Raw genomic sequence first — 20,998 nt, forward strand, 5'->3', positions numbered from 1 at the left:
GCTAATCGATGAGAAGCGCTGTAAAAGCTTCATTTGCAGGTTCTAGTGAAGAAGACGATGCGCTATCGTCATGCCATTGGCCCATTTAAAATTCGCGCGCCTATTTTTTCTTATTCGTGAGGTTTCTTTTATAATTTATTAGGAGTATTTGGTAAACGAACAAACGGATCTGGTTAGTTTGGCAAGTGCGCTTGGTTGTTCATCCAAGGGTCCAGGGTTCGATCCCTGGCCCTTGCATATTTTTTCAATAAATTTCTCTGCAGGTTCCCATGTGCTATAGGCTCCAGGGTTCACGATACACGCTCATATTCTAGCCGTAGGATCATTCCCAGATCAGATCCAATGCTTAACCAGATGCCAGTCCATCATAGACCCCTAGGGGCGCATCACACCTAATCACAAAGCTAAGTTTTTATTTTTTTTATTGTTAATTACATAAACACTTTTTTTTATTTCTTTTATTTTATTACAATTCTTCTTTTTAATTATTTATTTATTTTACTTATCTTAATAAATTAGTTTTTTTATATTGAAATTATAATTATTTATTTTTATTGAAAGTTCGATTTTTTTTACAATTCTATTGATAATTGTTTTTTTTATTTAAAATTCAATTCTATTTTCATAAATACTTTTAATCAATTAAATAATTAGGATTTAATCCAATAATTATTTAATAGATATATTAGATCGAACTCTCATTTTTCTTTAACCTTTGACTTTATTTAAATTATTGGTCTTTAAATTATTTAACCTTATGGTTTCTAACCCTGATTTATCATGGTAAATCAGGGTTGTCGATTTTAATGCACTAACCATTTCTCTTCTTCGCTCGTAATTTTCAGGGTTGATCGGAGATGCGACGAAGGCGCGAGGCATTGGCATTAATTTGCCTTGTTTATTTTTACCTCTATTATTATTGTGTTTTTATTTCCCCGTCCCCACAGGTGTTTATTGTAATAATTAGGATTTTATTTTCTGCCTTTGGTTTTGTTTATATTAACTGCGTGGTTAGTAATCTTAAGGAGTGGAAGCCTTAAATTGAATTAGGATAACATATTACAAGATAAATAACTGAACTGAACCACTTGATTGTGCCACACACAGACACACTTTAGGGTAACCCCTCTTGTTGCCTGTTGCCTTATACTGTTGCCTTGTTGCCTTGTTGTTCATGCCTTAAAATAGTCAAGTCCCTCAATTCCGAGGATACCTAAAGCAAATATTGCCTTCAGTTCATTCATCATCAAATCTGTCCCTCGATGTTGCCTCGGTAAATGATGATTTGTCCCATTGCTAAGGTATCCTCGCCTGCTGCCTAAAAATGACTATTACATCCTTCCATTAGACTACCTGCCCTCTTTATGGTAGGGCCAGTCTTATGGCGAACGATAAACCTCGATGACCCTTTAAATCCAATAAAAGGACTTCCTACCCTCTTATGGTATGGATAGCCTTGAAAGGTTAAACGACTTTTTTCAAAACTTAGGGTAGTTGCTATTAATTGCTTGCTCTGGTTTAAATTCAAATTTTCCTCTTTCAACAAACCCTCAAAAAGGCTACGGTTATTTTACAAGGTAAAGTCCTTATTCAAATTCTTTTTTACATCTCAAACATTTTGAAAACAAATGAGCTAAGCAATTAAGAGCCCATGGATAACCATGGATACAAAGGGTGCTTTAAACCTTCCCTTTGTATAACCTACCCCCCGAACTCAAAATCTCTTAAAAAGGTCTTTTTCTGTTCTTTTAGCCTTTCTTTAAATTGGATAAAATAAAAGTCGGTGGCGACTCTTGCTTACCGCGACATTTCTTTAAAGTCAGTTCACCGTATTACAGACTCCCTTACCCTTTCTCTGAGACCTGTGCTTGTTTAGGTTTTCTTCGATGTTTTCCATTCCTCCGCGTAGGATAAATAAATAATCGATGGAGACTTCATTGTTTTCTTTCGATGAGTTTTTTAATTGATTCAAAGTTGATGTAAGAATTTGAAATGTCCGACTTATGGAACTTGTCATATTTATTATAAATGTTTTCAGTGTGAGAGGTGAATGAGTGTTTTTTACACCAGAAGAAGTATGCCTAAGATATCTTGAAAACATTCAAGAAGAGTAACTGCAATGCAGCTTCCATGCCATTAGAAACTAGAGCAAAGTTAAGGAAGGAGACATGATCAGTTTTTAAGTGCAAAAATATACAAATAAATCATTGGCTCCTTTAGGTACCTTTGTAATACTATATTAGATATCTGTCAAAGTATTGGATTGTTGAGCAGATTGTTGAAGAAACCCCAAGAATGTCATGTCATAGCAGTGAAGAGGGTGATGAGATACATAAAGGGTACAATTGATCATCGAGTGTTCATGCCAAGGCAAAAGAAGACCAATATAGATGCAGAGGTATATGACTATACTGATTCAGATTTTAGTGAAGATCAAGACGAGAAGAAGAGTATTGCAGGCTACATATTCATGATCGAAGGTGCTCCAATCTCTTGGAGCTCAAGGAAGCAAAACATTGTAGCTTTGTCATCATGTGAAGCTGAGTACGTAGCTGAATCGTACGCAACATTTCAAGAAACATGGATATGAAGGTAGATAAAAACACAAGAAATGGGGGGGGGGTTGAATTAAGTTTTCAAAACTTTGCCCTTCTTAGAAAAATATTCGTTTAGATAAATATTAGCGTATGTAATAAAGAGAAAGATGCCACATTCATTTATCCAGGTTCCCCTTAGAAAAGGTTAGTCCTATCCACCTACCAAGGTTATTTTTCCTTAGAAAATGAGTTAATTCACTAATCATATAAATGATTACAATTTCACAGGCCAACTGGCGGTGACTAATAATAAAAATTTTATCCATTCTATTAGTGATCCCTATCGCGTGAAAAATCGGGATGAGACACCGGATGCCTTCTCTGGGCTCGATGCTCAAGAAAATGATTTTTTGTTTTTGTCACGACCAAACTTTTTATTGTTCCCAAAGACAGGAAAAGGGAAAAAGTTGCACAAACCTTAAAATAAATGCAAAGCAAATAATAAAAATTAAAAGCAATGCAAAAGGGGGAGAGATTCTGGGTAAGAGGGTTGGTTATATGAAGGGAAGGTATTAGCACCCTACGTATCTATATTACTCTATAGGTTTCTTTGTTATGTTTGTTTCATTCTATGTTATTGGGAGTTCTTGTGAGATAGGTGGAACCTAAGGTGTTTGTTTGATTATGCTCGCAAAGATCATCGCAATCTTCTGCATACATATCCCTTAGAGGGAATCAGAGCATCTGTAGCTCGAGGTCTATGGGTGCTAAGGTTTGGGTGGTTTGAGGGAGATAGAAGTTTTACTCGCCAAGGATACGACCTTGTGCCTACGTATTCTCAAAGGGATGTTGAGAAAGTCAGAGCAATCGTAGTTCCCACTTATGCTAGTGGAAGCAAAGGATAAGAGACAAATGTCATCTTAATGCTCGATGTATCTAATCTATATCATCACATACATCTGTTTGATTTTTGTTTGAAATATTTTCATTATAAGACCTGGGTTGTGCCACTTATGGTTCTTAGAATGATAAAGATGTTTTTGTTTAGCCAGCCTTGTGGCAAAAACAAGTTTGATTAGCCAGCCTTGTGGCAAAAACTTTTGATAAGTCAGCCTTGTGACAAAAAGTTTTGATTAATCAGCCAGCCTTGTGGCAAAAGTTTCGACGAAGCCAGCCTTGTGGCAAAAACTTTGATTAATCAGCCAGCCTTGTGGCAAAAGGTTTGATTGATTAGCCAGCTTTGTGGCAAAAAAGTTTGATTGATTGATTGTGATGATATAGAAAAGATACTCCTATCATAAAGATGATATGTGTCTAATCTCCTAGGGTATTTGTTTTTGGATTATGGGGATGCTTATAAGAAGCCCGCGGGTCTTTGTACGAAGCCCAAGAGGAGGCTATCTGAGGGTCCTTGCATTGTAAGCCCAAGAGGAGGCTATGGGAGGGACAATCGAGGGTCCTTGCATTTTAAGCCCAAGAGGAGGCTATGGGAGGGACAAGTCGTTTGTACAAAGCCCAAGGGGAGGCATGGTATAGTTGGTTTGAGCTCTTAGAGCGATTTCACCGGGAAACCATACTCTATGTCCTAACCTAAACTAGGGAGATTCTTTGCACGAAGCCCAATAGGAGGCTATGGGGAACCTAGTGTTGTATTAAGTTGAACAAGTATATATAACATGATCACAAATATGAACAAGTACGAACAAATATGAACAAGTACACGAACAAATATGAACAAGTATGAACAGTTATATATGACAAGGTGTGTGTATATGTTGCACCCTGATTTTTACCCTGCGAATCCAATTCATTTGCATTGTCGCATTTTATTCAATTATTCTTTATGTTTACTAACCATTAATCCAAAATTGCAAAAATATGTCTTGTTTCTCTTTTATTGTGTTGGACAGGAACTGAATTCCGAATATCAAGCCTCAGGAGATGATTCGAAGAGTTTCAAAGTGAAAGTCAATGTTTTGAGTTCATTTCTAGTGGTGGTTTAAAGTTCCATTCTCCTAGTATCGTTTTATGATTTCATATTAAACTTTGGTCTTAATTCTAATTTTATTTCAAATTGAAAACATCCTTTTTAATTTGATTTATTGTTAGAATTAAAATTAATTTTTAATATAAGATCATCTAGTTTTATTATTTCTATTTCACCATTGTATTGTTTTTAGTTTGTTTTATTATCACTAACATTTTTATTTTTTATATTGGTACTATCTTCTTTCCCTTTTATGTCTTTTTTTAATAGAAAGTAAAAGATGCAAATGGGCCCCTCAAAAGGTGATGTCACGGTTCTAGGCAAGAAACAAGCCAAGTTCACAATTTTTTCCCATGCAGAGATTCACGATTTCTACCAGCCAAAGAGGGAGTCACGTTTTTCTCTTCATCACAAGCTCACGTTTTCAGCCGAGATTTCCATATTCAATTCAAATTTCACACTACAAGAGTCACACTTTGTTTGCTTCAAAGACAAAATTCAGAACTTTCATGACAATGCATCTCAGCCACTCATCCAAGAATTATCAAAGGCTGAGAATTCATCATAGATTCACACGGATCACACTCAAAACTTCATCAAGCTCATCACTCGTGACTGAATTTTCCCTCTCAATTGATCACACCTTCCTCACTCACTCTCAGCCTATAAATTCAGTTTTTCAGATCAGAGAAAGGGGGGGAGAAAATTAGCAATGTTATGCTGCCAAAATGGAAACTCAGAAATTCTCCTCCAAATACAAAACCTGTTAACCTGAGAATCCTTCATACACTTCACTCTGTAATTTGCAGTTAATAACACTTTTAGCTCTCAGATCCACCAACTTCTCATCGTCATAGCTCCAACCTTCATCATTCAATCAATAACAACTTCTGATTCATTGATTCCTTCAACATCTGTTCACGGATTAAACTGCAACTACACACCAATTGATTCCTTCAATCGCGTGTGATAACTCGGCAAGTACAACAATGATCAGCAACATACCATCATCACCGACTTGGCGCCGCCACGATTCAGCACGGTTATGCGATGCATCTTCAAACGATCTGAGTCAGAGCAACCACGCAGATCTCATATTTCTAGATTTCAGAATCAAATTTCGGAGTAGAAGAGGAGCACGGCTATTATCTCACCTCTGGATTTCTAGACGTCATCTCCTACAAACTGCAGATCCAGGTTCCACACTCTATTCGTATCATGTGGTGTGATTGATTGCTTGTTGTATGATGCCTTAATTTGATGTTATATGCTTGCTGTGTGATGCTTCAATCTATGTTGTATGATTGTTGTTGCGATGCCATGAATCGAGTTATTTCGATTGCTATGCCATGTTGCTATTGCTTTTCCATGATTGTTGTTGTTGAAAGTTGTATTGCTCTGTTTGTTCAAACCACATGCTTCTGTTTGTTGTATGAACCGAAAATCAAAATGAGTAATTAGGAGAGGAAGCCGAGAGATTAGGAGAAGAGAGATGAGCTTGTTGTTGATATTTTGTTCTTGTTTTGTCTCGGTAGAAATTAGAAAACAGAGTGAAGAGGAGATGTTGTTGTTGTTGTTGATCCGAATGAGGGAGCCGAGAGTGAGGCCGTGAGAATTGTTGTTATCGAAACAGAGCATCGTGAGGCTGAGGGAGAGAGGAGCAGAAACCGTGAGAAGCTTAGAGGGACCGAATTTGAGAAGAAAGAGATATGAGGCGGACTAACTTACTTTCTTTTAGGGTTTGTAGTTCATTTAGCAAACTTGGGCTCTTTTGTTACTGTTCCTTAAGCCCAATTCTGATTTCCTCTTGTCTTCAGCACCTTTAGCTTCTGCGCACCCCCTTGGTTTTGTCTTCAGATTTTCTTTGGGCCTCTTGTGTTTGGGCCCATCGCCGCAGTATTATGCACACCTCCTGTTTTGCTTATTTGCCCATGTTATTCATTTGTTTTTATTTTATTTTTAATATTGCTTTGATTTTCCAATATACAAAAATACAAAAACATGTTTCATTTTAAATTTACTCTTTATTTTCATTTTCATATTAAAAACCACAAAAATATTTTAATTTGTTTATTTTCCTTTTTAACTACTCTTTTTTGTATATATTCATCTTTTATATTTTCTTTTAAATTGCTTTGTTCGATTTTCTTTTATTTTCTTTTTATGCACATGTTAACTCCGTTCCACGACAATTGTGTAAGTCTCCAAAGGTCGAGCAGCAGTGGAATGCGACGTTTAACATCACACACACAAAATGTTTTGAGCCGAACTACGATTGCTCTGATTCCTAAATCGGGATACGTAGGTATTAGGTCGCGGGGCCTAAACGAGCATAATCTTGTATATATTTTCTTTCTTTTCCCCGTGTTTATTTTCTCTTCTTTCTTTGTGCGTTTCCCTTTAGCTTTTAGCTTTAGATTTTTAGATAACACCCTTTGATTTAGACTAACAAGAGCGGATCCCGTCGAGTACGACGGACGTGAGGAGTGCTAACCCCTTCTCCTTGCGTAACCGACACCCTTACCTAGTTCTCTGGGTCGTAAGACCTTTGTTTGTTTTCTTTATAGGTTTTAGTCGATGTTTTCCTTTCCCATTTTTGGGATAAATAAATAATCGATGGCGACTTCATTGATTTCATTTTGATGATTTCGATCCAGTTGTTTCAGCTGGCGACTTCACTGGGGAAAGATTGACCTTTGCTAGGCCCATCCTGAGTGTCAGTCCTAGCTCTTGTTTGTTTTTATCTTTGGGTGTTTTCTTTCTTCATGCTTTATTTGTATATTTGTATATATTGCTTTATTTGTATATTTGTATATATTGCTTTATTTGCTGTTATATTCTGGTTATCTGGTGTTCTGTATATATACTGTTCTGGATCTGCTGTTTTTTTGGTGGGTGGGATGTTACTGAGGTAAAAGGCCCAATACACCGGCTATGAGTGATACCATAGGAACTAGGACTAGAGTGGCCGTGACGGACAGAAGGCGTATGCCTGATTGATCTGATCACGTATCCACGGGCAGAGCTTGGTGGAACGAGGCAACATCGTATGATGGCGCCTACGTTCGATCCTCTGTTGGCTTTTTGACCTATCCAGGCTTAGATTCACCCGTGAGGGGGGCGGGAATCAATCAATTTACAGGTACATTGCTGGTGACTATGGTTCTTGTTCGAGTGGTTCCATTTCTGTTTGATGGTGACTGAGTTCTGATCCTATTGGTTACTGTGGTTCTGCTGGTTACTTGTTTGCATCTGGCATTACATCTTGCATTGCATGTCATTGCATAGTTCTCACATTATGTCCAGGTTGCCCGAGATCTTATTTCCAGTTGTTCTTTCTCCCAGTTAATTGTTGACCGTCAAGCTGTTTCCTCAACACCGCTACGGAACTAGAGCTGCTGTTAGACAAAGAATGGCAGACCAAGAGAAACATAACATGGAAGTCAGAATGGAAATCGATGAGTTGAAATCAGGCATGATTAAGCTTACTGAGATGATGCAAGTGTTGATGGCAAGGACTGATCCACCTCAGAGGACTGTTATTTCGGAAGTCTCTACTGCTGTTGTTGATCCTTTATAGGTTCAGAAGCCACCGTCTACTTGGCCAGAATTTGGGTTACCTGAGAATTTCTCTCCAACATATGTCAATGCTTCTATGGTGGGTCAAACTTCGAGGCAGGTATTTCAACCTCCAGTCTTTTCTGAACCTCCACCTGTTGTTCATACTGTTGCTCAAGTTGTTCCAGCTCGTTATGACAATCCTCTTTATGACTACCGTTCTGTTGGTTCTCGAAGTGTTAGTCAAGGAGACTATGGTGAAGTGGAAGAAGTCCGTGAGCAATATCAGGCATTGGAAAAGAGACTAAGAGCTATGGAAGGAAGAAATTTCTTTAGTGTGAATGCTGATAATATGGGCCTTGTTTCAAATCTTGTCATGCCTTCCAAGTTCAAAGTTCCTGAGTTTGAGAAGTATAAGGGGCATACTTGTCCAAGGAGTCATTTGACCATGTATTACAGAAAGATGACTGCTTATACCAACAACCAGAATTTGCTCATTCATTGCTTTCAAGACAGTTTAAGTGGTGCTTCTTTGAAGTGGTACATGAGTTTGGAAAAGGGTTGTGTTCAAGACTTCCAAGATTTAGCTGATGCATTCATGGAACAATACAAGTATAATTTGGATATGGCACCTGACCGTCGTCAACTTCAGAACATGGCTCAGAAGGAAAAGGAATCTTTCAAAGAATATGCTCAACGTTGGAGAGAATTGGCTTCCCAAGTTGAACCACCTCTGTCTGAGAAGGAACTGACTAGCTTGTTCATGGATACTCTCTCTCCTTTCTTTTGGGAGAAGATGATTGGAAGCGTGTCTTTAAACTTCACTGATTTGGTAACAATTGGTCAAAGGCTAGAAGAAGGAATTAGGAAAGGAAAAGTGTCTGTTGCTGCTGATTCTTCAAAGAAACCTTTTGGGGGCTTCCAAAAGAAGAAAGAAGGTGAAACCAGTGCTATTGAAAGACCTCGACAAAGAGCTCAACATTATGGTCAACCTCAGGTAGCTGTTGTCCAAGTTCCTCATCAGAATACCGGTCAGAATCAGAATCGTGCTGCAAGGCCTAAAACAGAGTTCGATCCTATTCCAATGACTTATACTGAATTGTATCCTCACTTGGTTCAACTAGGCTTGATTACTACAAGGTCTTTTACTCCTCGAGATCCTCCTCCTGCTGGATTCAGGGCTGATCTTCACTGTGAGTACCATCAGGGAGCTGCTGGTCATGATTTAGAGCATTGTTACGTACTGAAGATTAGAGTGCAAGAGTTGGTCAGGGGAAAGGTGATAGATTTCACGGCTCGTACTCCAAATGTTGTCAACAATCCTTTTCCAGTTCCTAACAAATGAAGTTTCAATCAAAGTCAGATTCTCTCCTAAAGCCAAGTGTTTCAGACGGGACAGCTCATCCTTGTTGCTGATTAGTCATTAGGCCATGTTTCTTTACTGTTTGCATTTCTTTCAATTGTAATGTCTGTTTACTTTTCAAACTTGTTTGTTTCCTACTGTTAATTGTAAATGAAATGAGCATTGCATGTTTTGATTCAATTCTTCTCATTTACTGCTTTATTTCTTTCAAAAAAAAAAAAACAAAAAAATATGTTTCTTTTATTTGTTTTATTTACCATGTTGTCTATGCAAAGATTTGAGGGAGGATGATGAAAACAAGATACCCATAATTGTTGATTAGTGTGCTTTTGAATAAAACCCTGCTGATGATGTACAGGCATTGTTTCAAATCCCAAACACTGGAGAAATAAGGAAGTTAATCCCTTGTCAACCCCTCAGAGCCTTCGAAGTTGGAGTTTTCTTTTTAAATGAAAAAACCCGCAATTTTAACCTGGGGATGGGTAGTTTTCAGTTTATTCATCTTTGCATTCAAATACAAGAGTTTCATTCAAGATACCTTTCAATAAGGTCGCAATTTCAAGCTTTCCTTCGCACACGTCCAAGAAGTGTCGAAGACGTCCTTCAAAGTCAAAAGTGATGATGATGGTTCTCCTCAATTGTTAAGCAAGGCAGTCACTATCTTTCAAAAAAAAAAAAAAGAATTGAATAAAAAAAAAGTTCAAGAAAAGCCCGCTAAGTCAAAACCTATGAAGGAGGCTTAGGCAAAAAGTATATTGGGGCATCCCGCTGACTGTAAGTCTCAAATAAAACAGTTCAGGCAAAAGTTAGGGAAATCAAAAGAAAAAAGAAGAAAAAAAAGAAGTTAATAAACTCCAAAACAACAAAATGTTGTAGAAAAGAAGTTACTGCTATTTCAAAGTATATTCCACGGCTTCTGAATCATTATTGTCAAACAAGTGCTGCAAATTCCAAGTTCTCTTGAAAACCTGAATGCATAGGTTGAATAAACTGAATATAGGATGGAAGTTCATCACGAAGAAGAGGTGGGTACAAATAAATTTTGAGCCTTATATCCTTTGTTTCTGAAACCGTGAACCAGGCCACGTTACAACCTTCAAAAGTCCTAATTGAAGCCGGGTTTACTTTGAAAGCGTACTACAGCAAGGTTGCGTTAACCTGACTCCTAAAAGTTGTGCCAATCATTTGTATTGATCTATTTGCTTTACCTTTCACTTTAAATTCCATGTTTCATCCTTGTCTTTGCTTTACAATTCTATTCCTGTTGATTTCAAAAACTTGCATGTTCTTTGCATTTAGGTTACCAGTTTTAAACAAACTTTTTTGCCTGTAAACAGCATTCCTCCTCAAGGAATTTCAAACAGTTCAGAAATTGGTCCGTGATCTCATCAGGGGCATTTCACTTCAAGGTCCTGTTCAAGGTTTATCTCAGTACAAGCTATTCTCAGATTTGGTTTATCATATCTCTTTCAAGACTAATGCTGGGGCAAGTGTTTCCAAATGCCCAATAAAGTTGTCATTCCAGATTACTCAAGCTGAGGCCATGATCAATTGTTCTACATTAATCAGTCAAGCTGGGGTAATCTTCTTCAAAAGAATCTCCAAGCAGTTTATCAGTCCCTCTCAAAGGATCAGTTTAGCACAGTTTGCAAGTGTGATAGAAGAGTTTTGGGCAGCGTTCCATGTGTTGAGGAATCAGATATCCTTTTCAGCCGCACAAAAGAGTCTCTCTTAGCTGTCACAAATAAAGACATTGCATTGATCATTCATATCATTCATAGAAAAATTCCATATCACGCATAGAAACAAATTCATATTCATTTGCATTTTTCGAGGTCTTGTTGCTATCAACATTCTTACCTTGAGATCAAAGTCCAACTCACTTGGCATCTATCCAATACAGATTTATCCCTTTGGTTCAATTGTCTTTGTTTATCCGATGTTTATTCCGGATGTGTTTCCTTTACAACCATGTTTCATCTTGGTTTCTTTACAACCTTGTTTCATCTTGGTTCCCTTACAACCATGTTTCATCTTGGTTTCCTTACAACCTTGTTTTATCCTAGTTCCCTTACAACCATGTTTCATCTTGGTTTCCTTACAACCTTGTTTCATCTTGGTTCCCTTTACAACCATGCTTTATCTTGGTTCCCTTTACAACCATGCTTTATCTTGGTTCCCTTTACAACCATGCTTTATCTTGGTTCCCTTTACAACCATGTTTTATCTTGGTTCCTTTACAACTTTGTCTCATCTTGTTTTCCTTACAACCATGTTTCATCTTGTTTCTCACCTCATTCAGATCCATTCCTGGATGTTGTGATACCTTTCTTCAATTGTCTCTTACATCAAGTTTTTTTTTTTTTTTACTCATCCCATCAACAGTTTATTTCTCGTGGCGCTATATTCCCCACAGAGATTCGAGTCAGTCTCATATCATATCATTTAAAAGACAAAACAAAAAGAATTCATACATTCATATCATTCTTGGGGCATCTTAGGCTAAAAATCGGGTTTTGTTTGTATTTAAGTATCTCCTATCTTCTGATAGAAGAAACTTAAATAGGGGCAGCTGTTGCACCCTGATTTTTACCCTGCGAATCCAATTCATTTGCATTGTCGCATTTTATTCAATTATTCTTTATGTTTACTAACCATTAATCCAAAATTGCAAAAATATGTCTTGTTTCTCTTTTATTGTGTTGGACAGGAACTGAATTCCGAATATCAAGCCTCAGGAGATGATTCGAAGAGTTTCAAAGTGAAAGTCAATGTTTTGAGTTCATTTCTAGTGGTGGTTTAAAGTTCCATTCTCCTAGTATCGTTTTATGATTTCATATTAAACTTTGGTCTTAATTCTAATTTTATTTCAAATTGAAAACATCCTTTTTAATTTGATTTATTGTTAGAATTAAAATTAATTTTTAATATAAGATCATCTAGTTTTATTATTTCTATTTCACCATTGTATTGTTTTTAGTTTGTTTTATTATCACTAACATTTTTATTTTTTATATTGGTACTATCTTCTTTCCCTTTTATGTCTTTTTTTAATAGAAAGTAAAAGATGCAAATGGGCCCCTCAAAAGGTGATGTCACGGTTCTAGGCAAGAAACAAGCCAAGTTCACAATTTTTTCCCATGCAGAGATTCACGATTTCTACCAGCCAAAGAGGGAGTCACGTTTTTCTCTTCATCACAAGCTCACGTTTTCAGCCGAGATTTCCATATTCAATTCAAATTTCACACTACAAGAGTCACACTTTGTTTGCTTCAAAGACAAAATTCAGAACTTTCATGACAATGCATCTCAGCCACTCATCCAAGAATTATCAAAGGCTGAGAATTCATCATAGATTCACACGGATCACACTCAAAACTTCATCAAGCTCATCACTCGTGACTGAATTTTCCCTCTCAATTGATCACACCTTCCTCACTCACTCTCAGCCTATAAATTCAGTTTTTCAGATCAGAGAAAGGGGGGGAGAAAATTAGCAATGTTATGCTGCCAAAATGGAAACTCAGAAATTCTCCTCCAAATACAAAACCTGTTAACCTGAGAATCCTTCATACACTTCACTCTGTAATTTGCAGTTAATAACACTTTTAGCTCTCAGATCCACCAACTTCTCATCGTCATAGCTCCAACCTTCATCATTCAATCAATAACAACTTCTGATTCATTGATTCCTTCAACATCTGTTCACGGATTAAACTGCAACTACACACCAATTGATTCCTTCAATCGCGTGTGATAACTCGGCAAGTACAACAATGATCAGCAACATACCATCATCACCGACTTGGCGCCGCCACGATTCAGCACGGTTATGCGATGCATCTTCAAACGATCTGAGTCAGAGCAACCACGCAGATCTCATATTTCTAGATTTCAGAATCAAATTTCGGAGTAGAAGAGGAGCACGGCTATTATCTCACCTCTGGATTTCTAGACGTCATCTCCTACAAACTGCAGATCCAGGTTCCACACTCTATTCGTATCATGTGGTGTGATTGATTGCTTGTTGTATGATGCCTTAATTTGATGTTATATGCTTGCTGTGTGATGCTTCAATCTATGTTGTATGATTGTTGTTGCGATGCCATGAATCGAGTTATTTCGATTGCTATGCCATGTTGCTATTGCTTTTCCATGATTGTTGTTGTTGAAAGTTGTATTGCTCTGTTTGTTCAAACCACATGCTTCTGTTTGTTGTATGAACCGAAAATCAAAATGAGTAATTAGGAGAGGAAGCCGAGAGATTAGGAGAAGAGAGATGAGCTTGTTGTTGATATTTTGTTCTTGTTTTGTCTCGGTAGAAATTAGAAAACAGAGTGAAGAGGAGATGTTGTTGTTGTTGTTGATCCGAATGAGGGAGCCGAGAGTGAGGCCGTGAGAATTGTTGTTATCGAAACAGAGCATCGTGAGGCTGAGGGAGAGAGGAGCAGAAACCGTGAGAAGCTTAGAGGGACCGAATTTGAGAAGAAAGAGATATGAGGCGGACTAACTTACTTTCTTTTAGGGTTTGTAGTTCATTTAGCAAACTTGGGCTCTTTTGTTACTGTTCCTTAAGCCCAATTCTGATTTCCTCTTGTCTTCAGCACCTTTAGCTTCTGCGCACCCCCTTGGTTTTGTCTTCAGATTTTCTTTGGGCCTCTTGTGTTTGGGCCCATCGCCGCAGTATTATGCACACCTCCTGTTTTGCTTATTTGCCCATGTTATTCATTTGTTTTTATTTTATTTTTAATATTGCTTTGATTTTCCAATATACAAAAATACAAAAACATGTTTCATTTTAAATTTACTCTTTATTTTCATTTTCATATTAAAAACCACAAAAATATTTTAATTTGTTTATTTTCCTTTTTAACTACTCTTTTTTGTATATATTCATCTTTTATATTTTCTTTTAAATTGCTTTGTTCGATTTTCTTTTATTTTCTTTTTATGCACATGTTAACTCCGTTCCACGACAATTGTGTAAGTCTCCAAAGGTCGAGCAGCAGTGGAATGCGACGTTTAACATCACACACACACAAAATGTTTTGAGCCGAACTACGATTGCTCTGATTCCTAAATCGGGATACGTAGGTATTAGGTCGCGGGGCCTAAACGAGCATAATCTTTTATATATTTTCTTTCTTTTCCCCGTGTTTATTTTCTCTTCTTTCTTTGTGCGTTTCCCTTTAGCTTTTAGCTTTAGATTTTTAGATAACACCCTTAGATTTAGACTAACAAGAGCGGATCCCGTCGAGTACGACGGACGTGAGGAGTGCTAACCCCTTCTCCTTGCGTAACCGACACCCTTACCTAGTTCTCTGGGTCGTAAGACCTTTGTTTGTTTTCTTTATAGGTTTTAGTCGATGTTTTCCTTTCCCATTTTTGGGATAAATAAATAATCGATGGCGACTTCATTGATTTCATTTTGATGATTTCGATCCAGTTGTTTCAGTATACAATGGAGTTTATGAAGGAAATATACCTGTAAGGATGATCCCTTTGTATACACGGGGCTCGGGACTTATACTCGGGGAGAGGCCCATTGAGTTTATTCATGACTATGTAAATGTATATTTACAAAAGGGCTTGGGACTTATACCTTAAGGGAGGCCCATGTTTTATTTTATAAAACATGGTTGATTATTTTTGTTAAAAAGATGCGAGGTTTTGTTGTTTAAAGACTGTTTGAAAGTTTTGTTTTGGAAGAAGTTTTTTATTTAAAGAAAAACTGTACAAAGAAAAGGAATGGGACTTACACTCTCTAATATTCGAGAGGCCCAAATTTTGAAAATGAATTGATCAATCAAAAAGATTTAATTAAGAGTTTTTTTGAAAAAGAAAACCAAAAAGAAATGGTTTATTGTTTTGAAAAACTGTGATCGTTTGTTGAAAAAACAGTTTGAATTTTCTTGAAAGAAATTAACTTAATTTAAACTAAGACAAATCTTATGTTTAATTAAGACCTAAATGATTAGGATTTGATCACAAAAATATTTACAAGTGATTAGGTTTGAAAAGTCAAATGAAAAATAATATTCAAGGTATTAAAAAACACTTAAAAACAAGTCATTTTAAACCTAATAAAAATATACCAAACAATAAATATTTTTGTGATTTTATTTTGATATTCATAAAATATGTATATTAAATAAAAAGTGTACAAAAAATGAAGTGAAAATGAATTAATTTGATTGGTTAATTAATTAATTAAAGTTGTGAAGAAAATGAAGAAAATAAGTGTTAAAAAAATGGTTTTTGTTAGAACAAGATTTGTTCTGATCAATATTCTTAGTTTTGATGATAACAAGGATATGAATTTTGTGTGAGATAATGTGGTACTCTAATACATTGCAATTTCCTTTTCAGGAAATATATAAAGAGTATGCACAAATCAGCGCTCATAAGCTTTGTCTCAGAAGGTTCAGCATGCAACATCAGAACATGGTCTGGCAAGACATCAGAAGATGGTCAAAGCAGAATCAGAACATGGGTCTATGGAAGCATCAGAAGAACTTGAGATCAGAAGCAGAAGCACTGAAGTTCTCATGGTATCACGCTCAGAAGCACTTCAAGGTCAGAAGACAAGAAGATGATATGCACCAAGTTGTTTGACTCTGATGATATTCAAACGTTGTATACACAAACATCAGATCAGAAGAAAGTACAGGTGGCAGGCTACGCTGACTGACAAAAGGAACGTTGGAAGCTATTAAAGGCAACGTTAGTAGACACAGCGTGAACAAGGCTCGAGGTAGTTGACAAAAGCGTGAAACATTAAATGCAATGCTGTACGGAACACGCAAAGCATTAAATGCTCCTAATGGTCATCTTCTCAAGTGCCTATAAGTATGAAGTTCTGATGAGAAGCAAGGTTAACAACTCTGAACCAATTCTGTGAATATTAACTTGCTGAAACTCTGTTCAACTCAAAGCTCGGAAACTTCATCTTCATCAAAGCTCACTACATTGTTGTTGTAATATATTAGTGAGATTAAGTAAGAAGGTAGATCAGAAGTTGTACAGAGGTATGATTGGATCTCTTCTATACCTAACTGCTTCTAGACCTGACATTCTCTTCAGTGTTTGTTTGTGTGCTAGATTCCAATCAGATCCGAGAGAATCTCATTTAACTGCGGTTAAGAGAATTCTGAGGTATCTGAAAGGTACTACTAATGTTGGTTTAGTTTACAGAAGATCCAAAGATTACAACTTAGTAGGATTCTGTGATGCTGACTATGCTGGAGATAGAATTGAAAGGAAAAGTACTTCTGGAAGTTGTCAATTTCTTGGAAGTCATCTGATCTCATGGTATAGCAAGAAGCAGGCTACAATTTCCCTCTCAACAACAGAAGCAGAATATGTTGCTGCTGCTGGTTGTAGCACACAAATGCTCTGGATGAGAAGTCAACTAGAAGATTATCAAATATATGAGAGTAACATTCCTATTTTCTGTGATAATACTTCTGCTATATGTTTATCTAAGAATCCTATTTTACATTCAAAAGCTAAACATATTGAGATTAAACATCATTTCATAAGGGACTATGTTCAGAAGGGTGTTATATCTTTAAAATTTGTGGATACAGACCATCAATGGGCTGATATCTTTACAAAACCCCTTGCTGAAGATAGGTTTAAGTTCATTCTGAAGAATATCAGTATGGATTCATGCCCAGAATGAGAAGATGAGAAGATCTTATGTATGAGTTTCTTCTGAAATAAGATTGGATTATTCTTTATAAGAAGTTCTGATTGTAATCAATTAGAAGTAGTGATTCTGTTATTACTAACGTTTCATTGTCTAAGTTGACTCAGAATCTCTTTAAAAGTAAAACAGCTGTAACTGGCTATCCAGATGGTAAACACGTGTTCACTATTTCTGGACAAGCGTGCGTGCAGTTGAGGGGACGCCTACTTAGGTAACTGTGCTAATCACTTCTTTTGTCATTATTATCTCTCCTCACGTCACGTAACATTAAATGCTATCCATCATTTCAGTTTATTTTTTTCTTTTATATTCTTCAAACGTTTCTTTTTCCCTCTTATATTTTTACTCTCTTGCATTCAGTTTCTTTCTCTCTCTCTCTCTCTCTCTCTCTCTCTCTCTCTCTTTGCATTCATATCATAAACCCTAGCGGTTTTCACTATCTACACTTCATCATGAATCCTTCGTCAAGTTCTCCAAATCAAGAATCTGATCGTAAACAAAAGAGAAAGGCAACTGATGAACCAGAAAACAAACCAAAGAAAGTAAGGATCACCTACGATCCTGTCAAGGTGAACCCCTTTGAAGCTATGATGTCTGGAAACTACTCTAGACGTGTGTATCAACCCCCTGATGGTAGTCCTCAATCACCTCCCTCTTCACAAACTTCCACCACCTCTTCCTCTTCATTTACCTCTCTGGAACCACCATCTTCACCATCTGATATCTCCTCTCCTTCAACCCATCCCACAGATATCTCCTCATCTCTCTCACACCATTTTCCCACCAGAACACCTAACCCCTACAACTTTGTGTTTCCTGACTCCAGATTCACGATCAACCCTCCAACACCAACCACTCAATCCTTTCTTGAGGTTTTACATTCTGATGTAAATAGCTGGTTGGAGATTCTGGGTGCTGCTCATCTTAACCATCTAGATGAGTATGTTACATGCAACCTCTAGGATGCCTTTCGTCAAGATTTTCTGGTTAGGGCTACGGATATTCAGAGAAGGATCATGACTGAAGCACCTGGTGTTCGTGGTCTTTGTTTGGAAGTTGGTGAAAGCAGCTATCACCATCTCATCAGGAACAGAAGAGTTCTTAAAGAGAAGATACCTGCAGATGAGATGGAAGAAGAGAATCCCTGCAGAGACATAGTGGTTTGGAGACCATGGTATCCAGTGCTAACTGGAGATTTCCAGTGGTTGTTCAATTGGTTCAGAACGAACCCTTTTGAAAGCGCACCTCACATGGTCTTTCCAGAAGTGGTTTATCCTGCTGAAGTTGCTGGTCCTACTCCTCCAACAAACCTAGCAGCTATTCTTCAGGCGTTGGAAGTTGGAGCTTATGAGTTGCCTGAACTAGAATATGCTGAGGCTGCTCCTGAGTCAGACTCAGATGTTGAGATGGAAGGTACAGAAGCTGAAGACCTTCCAGAAGATCGTCCTGCTGAGATTGTTGTCCCTGTTGGCAGAAATTCTGGTGTTCCTTCTTCTGGTGAAACCTCAGCTCTGATGGAGACCTTGGAAGCTCTTCGTCAGAATCAAGTTATGCTGGCTTCTCGTTTAAACGCGCAAGAAACAGCCAATGCTGAGTTTCGTTCCTTCATGACAAGGCAAACTGCAAGCACTGACGAGATTCATGACATACTGGCGCAGATTTTGTCCAAGCTAGGGTCTTAGTCTTTGCGTCTTTGTAGTTTTCTTTCCTTGTTGCATCTGTTTTTTTTCTGCATACATCCTTTGTAATTCTGGTTGATTAATCAATGAAAAAATTTTGTTTCTTTCCTTTGTCGTTTTCTATATCTGAATATTTTATATTCTTTTTGATGTTATGACAAAAAGGGGGAGAAAATATATGATAAATGATCTGATTAATATTATCAGTTACCGGGTAAAAAGGCCCCACATTACTAACAGAACTTGAAGAGTTCTATGATTTTAAGTTGTGTTGTTGCAGGAATTGAAGATTCTCTTTACAAGATCAACATAAGAAGCAACAAGATGAATCAAGTTCTTGGATTCTTGAAGCAAGCTGAGTGCTATGAAGCTTCAGAATCAGAAGCAAGAAGGAAAAATGTTCAGATATTCTAATGATAGAATATGCCTTGAAACATTATGTTTATGTGTTCTGACACATACCATATGGCTCTGATACATATTATGTGTTTTGAAACATATTCTATGTTTTGACTCTTTCATGCTGACTTTTGTCGTTTAGCTTTGTTCTGTAACATTTCAGGATGTAGAGATGCTCTGATGATGCTCTGGTACATTCAACAATGTTCTGATACAATCTAGCATGAAGTGATGTAAGAAGAAATTCAAGTTCTGAAGCTGTCCAATGGAAGCAAGAATCAGAAGCTGTGAATGTTTTGAAGATCAAAGAAATTCAAGTTCTGAAGTTGTCCGATGGAAGCAGAAATCAGAAGTTGTGAATGTTCTGTGGATCTAAAGAAATTCAATGTTCTGAAACTGTCCTATGGAAGCAGAAATCAGAAGTCATGAATGTTCTGAAGATCAAGCACTGTGAACGTCTCTACTGAAATACTCAGGGAAGTCTTTTTTCTTCTAGTATTTATTTCAGGGGGAGATTGTTAATCTCAGGGGGAGACATATTCACATGCTTATGCTTAGCTGTGTAAATTGTCTTTATCTGTCTGCTCTTTCTAATCGCAAATTCATATCATTTATATATCTTTTTGTCATCATCAAAAAGGGGGAGATTGTTAGAACAAGATTTGTTCTGATCAATATTCTTAGTTTTGATGATAACAAGGATATGAATTTTGTGTGAGATAATGTGGTACTCTAATACATTGCAATTTCCTTTTCAGGAAATATATAAAGAGTATGCACAAATCAGCGCTCAGAAGCTTTGTCTCAGAAGGTTCAGCATGCAACATCAGAACATGGTCTGGCAAGACATCAGAAGATGGTCAAAGCAGAATCAGAACATGGGTCTATGGAAGCATCAGAAGAACTTGAGATCAGAAGCAGAAGCACTGAAGTTCTCATGGTATCACGCTCAGAAGCACTTCAAGGTCATAAGACAAGAAGATGTTATGCACCAAGCTGTTTGACTCTGATGATATTCAAACGTTGTATACACAAACATCAGATCAGAAGAAAGTACAGGTGGCAGGCTACGCTGACTGACAAAAGGAACGTTGGAAGCTATTAAAGGCAACGTCAGTAGACACAGCGTGAACAAGGCTCAAGGTAGTTGACAACAGCGTGAAACATTAAATGCAATGCTGTACGGAACACGCAAAGCATTAAATGCTCCCAACGGTCATCTTCTCAAGTGCCTATAAGTATGAAGTTCTGATGAGAAGCAAGGTTAACAACTCTGAACCAATTCTGTGAATATTAACTTGCTGAAACTCTGTTCAACTCAAAGCTTAGAAACTTCATCTTCATCAAAGCTCACTACATTGTTGTTGTAATATATTAGTGAGATTAAGCTTAAACGTTAAGAGAAATATCACTGTTGTGATTATAGCTTTTCAGAAGCATTTGTAATACTCTTAGAATTGATTACATTAATTTGTAAGTAACTAGAGTGATCAAGTGTTGATCAGGATACTCTAGGAAGTCTTAGCTTGTGTCTAAGCAGTTGTAATTTAGAGTGATCACGTGGTGGTCAAGATACTCTAAGAAAGTCTTAGCTTGTGTCTAAGCATTTGTTCCTAGAGTGATCAGGTTGTGATCAGGATACTCTAGAAGACTTAGTCGTGGGCTAAGTGGAAAACCATTGTAATCTGTTGCGATTAGTGGATTAAATCCTCAGGTGAGGTAAATCACTCCGTGGGGGTAGACTGGAGTAGTTTAGTTAATAAC

The 20,998-nt window shown here is 37.2% G+C and overlaps 1 protein-coding gene across 2 annotated transcripts; it reads left to right on the forward strand.

Moving 5' to 3' along the window:
* The first annotated feature begins 4,374 nt into the window (after positions 1-4,374).
* Positions 4,375-20,621, forward strand: LOC131620279 (uncharacterized). 2 transcript variants are annotated; one of them, XR_009289046.1, is made up of 2 exons: positions 4,375-13,429; positions 15,815-20,621. XR_009289046.1 is itself a non-coding variant. In XM_058891286.1 (2 exons), exon 2 carries the CDS (start codon positions 8,180-8,182, stop codon positions 9,425-9,427), a length of 1,248 nt encoding a protein of 415 aa, XP_058747269.1. In that variant the 5' UTR covers positions 4,375-5,721; positions 7,870-8,179; the 3' UTR covers positions 9,428-15,768. The 2 variants fall into 2 exon arrangements, 1 of the variants encoding a protein (XP_058747269.1); XM_058891286.1 differs by lacking the exon at positions 15,815-20,621 and having other exon boundaries at positions 4,375-5,721; positions 7,870-15,768.
* The last annotated feature ends 377 nt before the right edge of the window (positions 20,622-20,998 follow it).

The sequence above is a fragment of the Vicia villosa genome, linkage group LG7, assembly GCF_029867415.1.
Source record: "Vicia villosa cultivar HV-30 ecotype Madison, WI linkage group LG7, Vvil1.0, whole genome shotgun sequence".
NCBI lineage: Eukaryota > Viridiplantae > Streptophyta > Magnoliopsida > Fabales > Fabaceae > Vicia > Vicia villosa.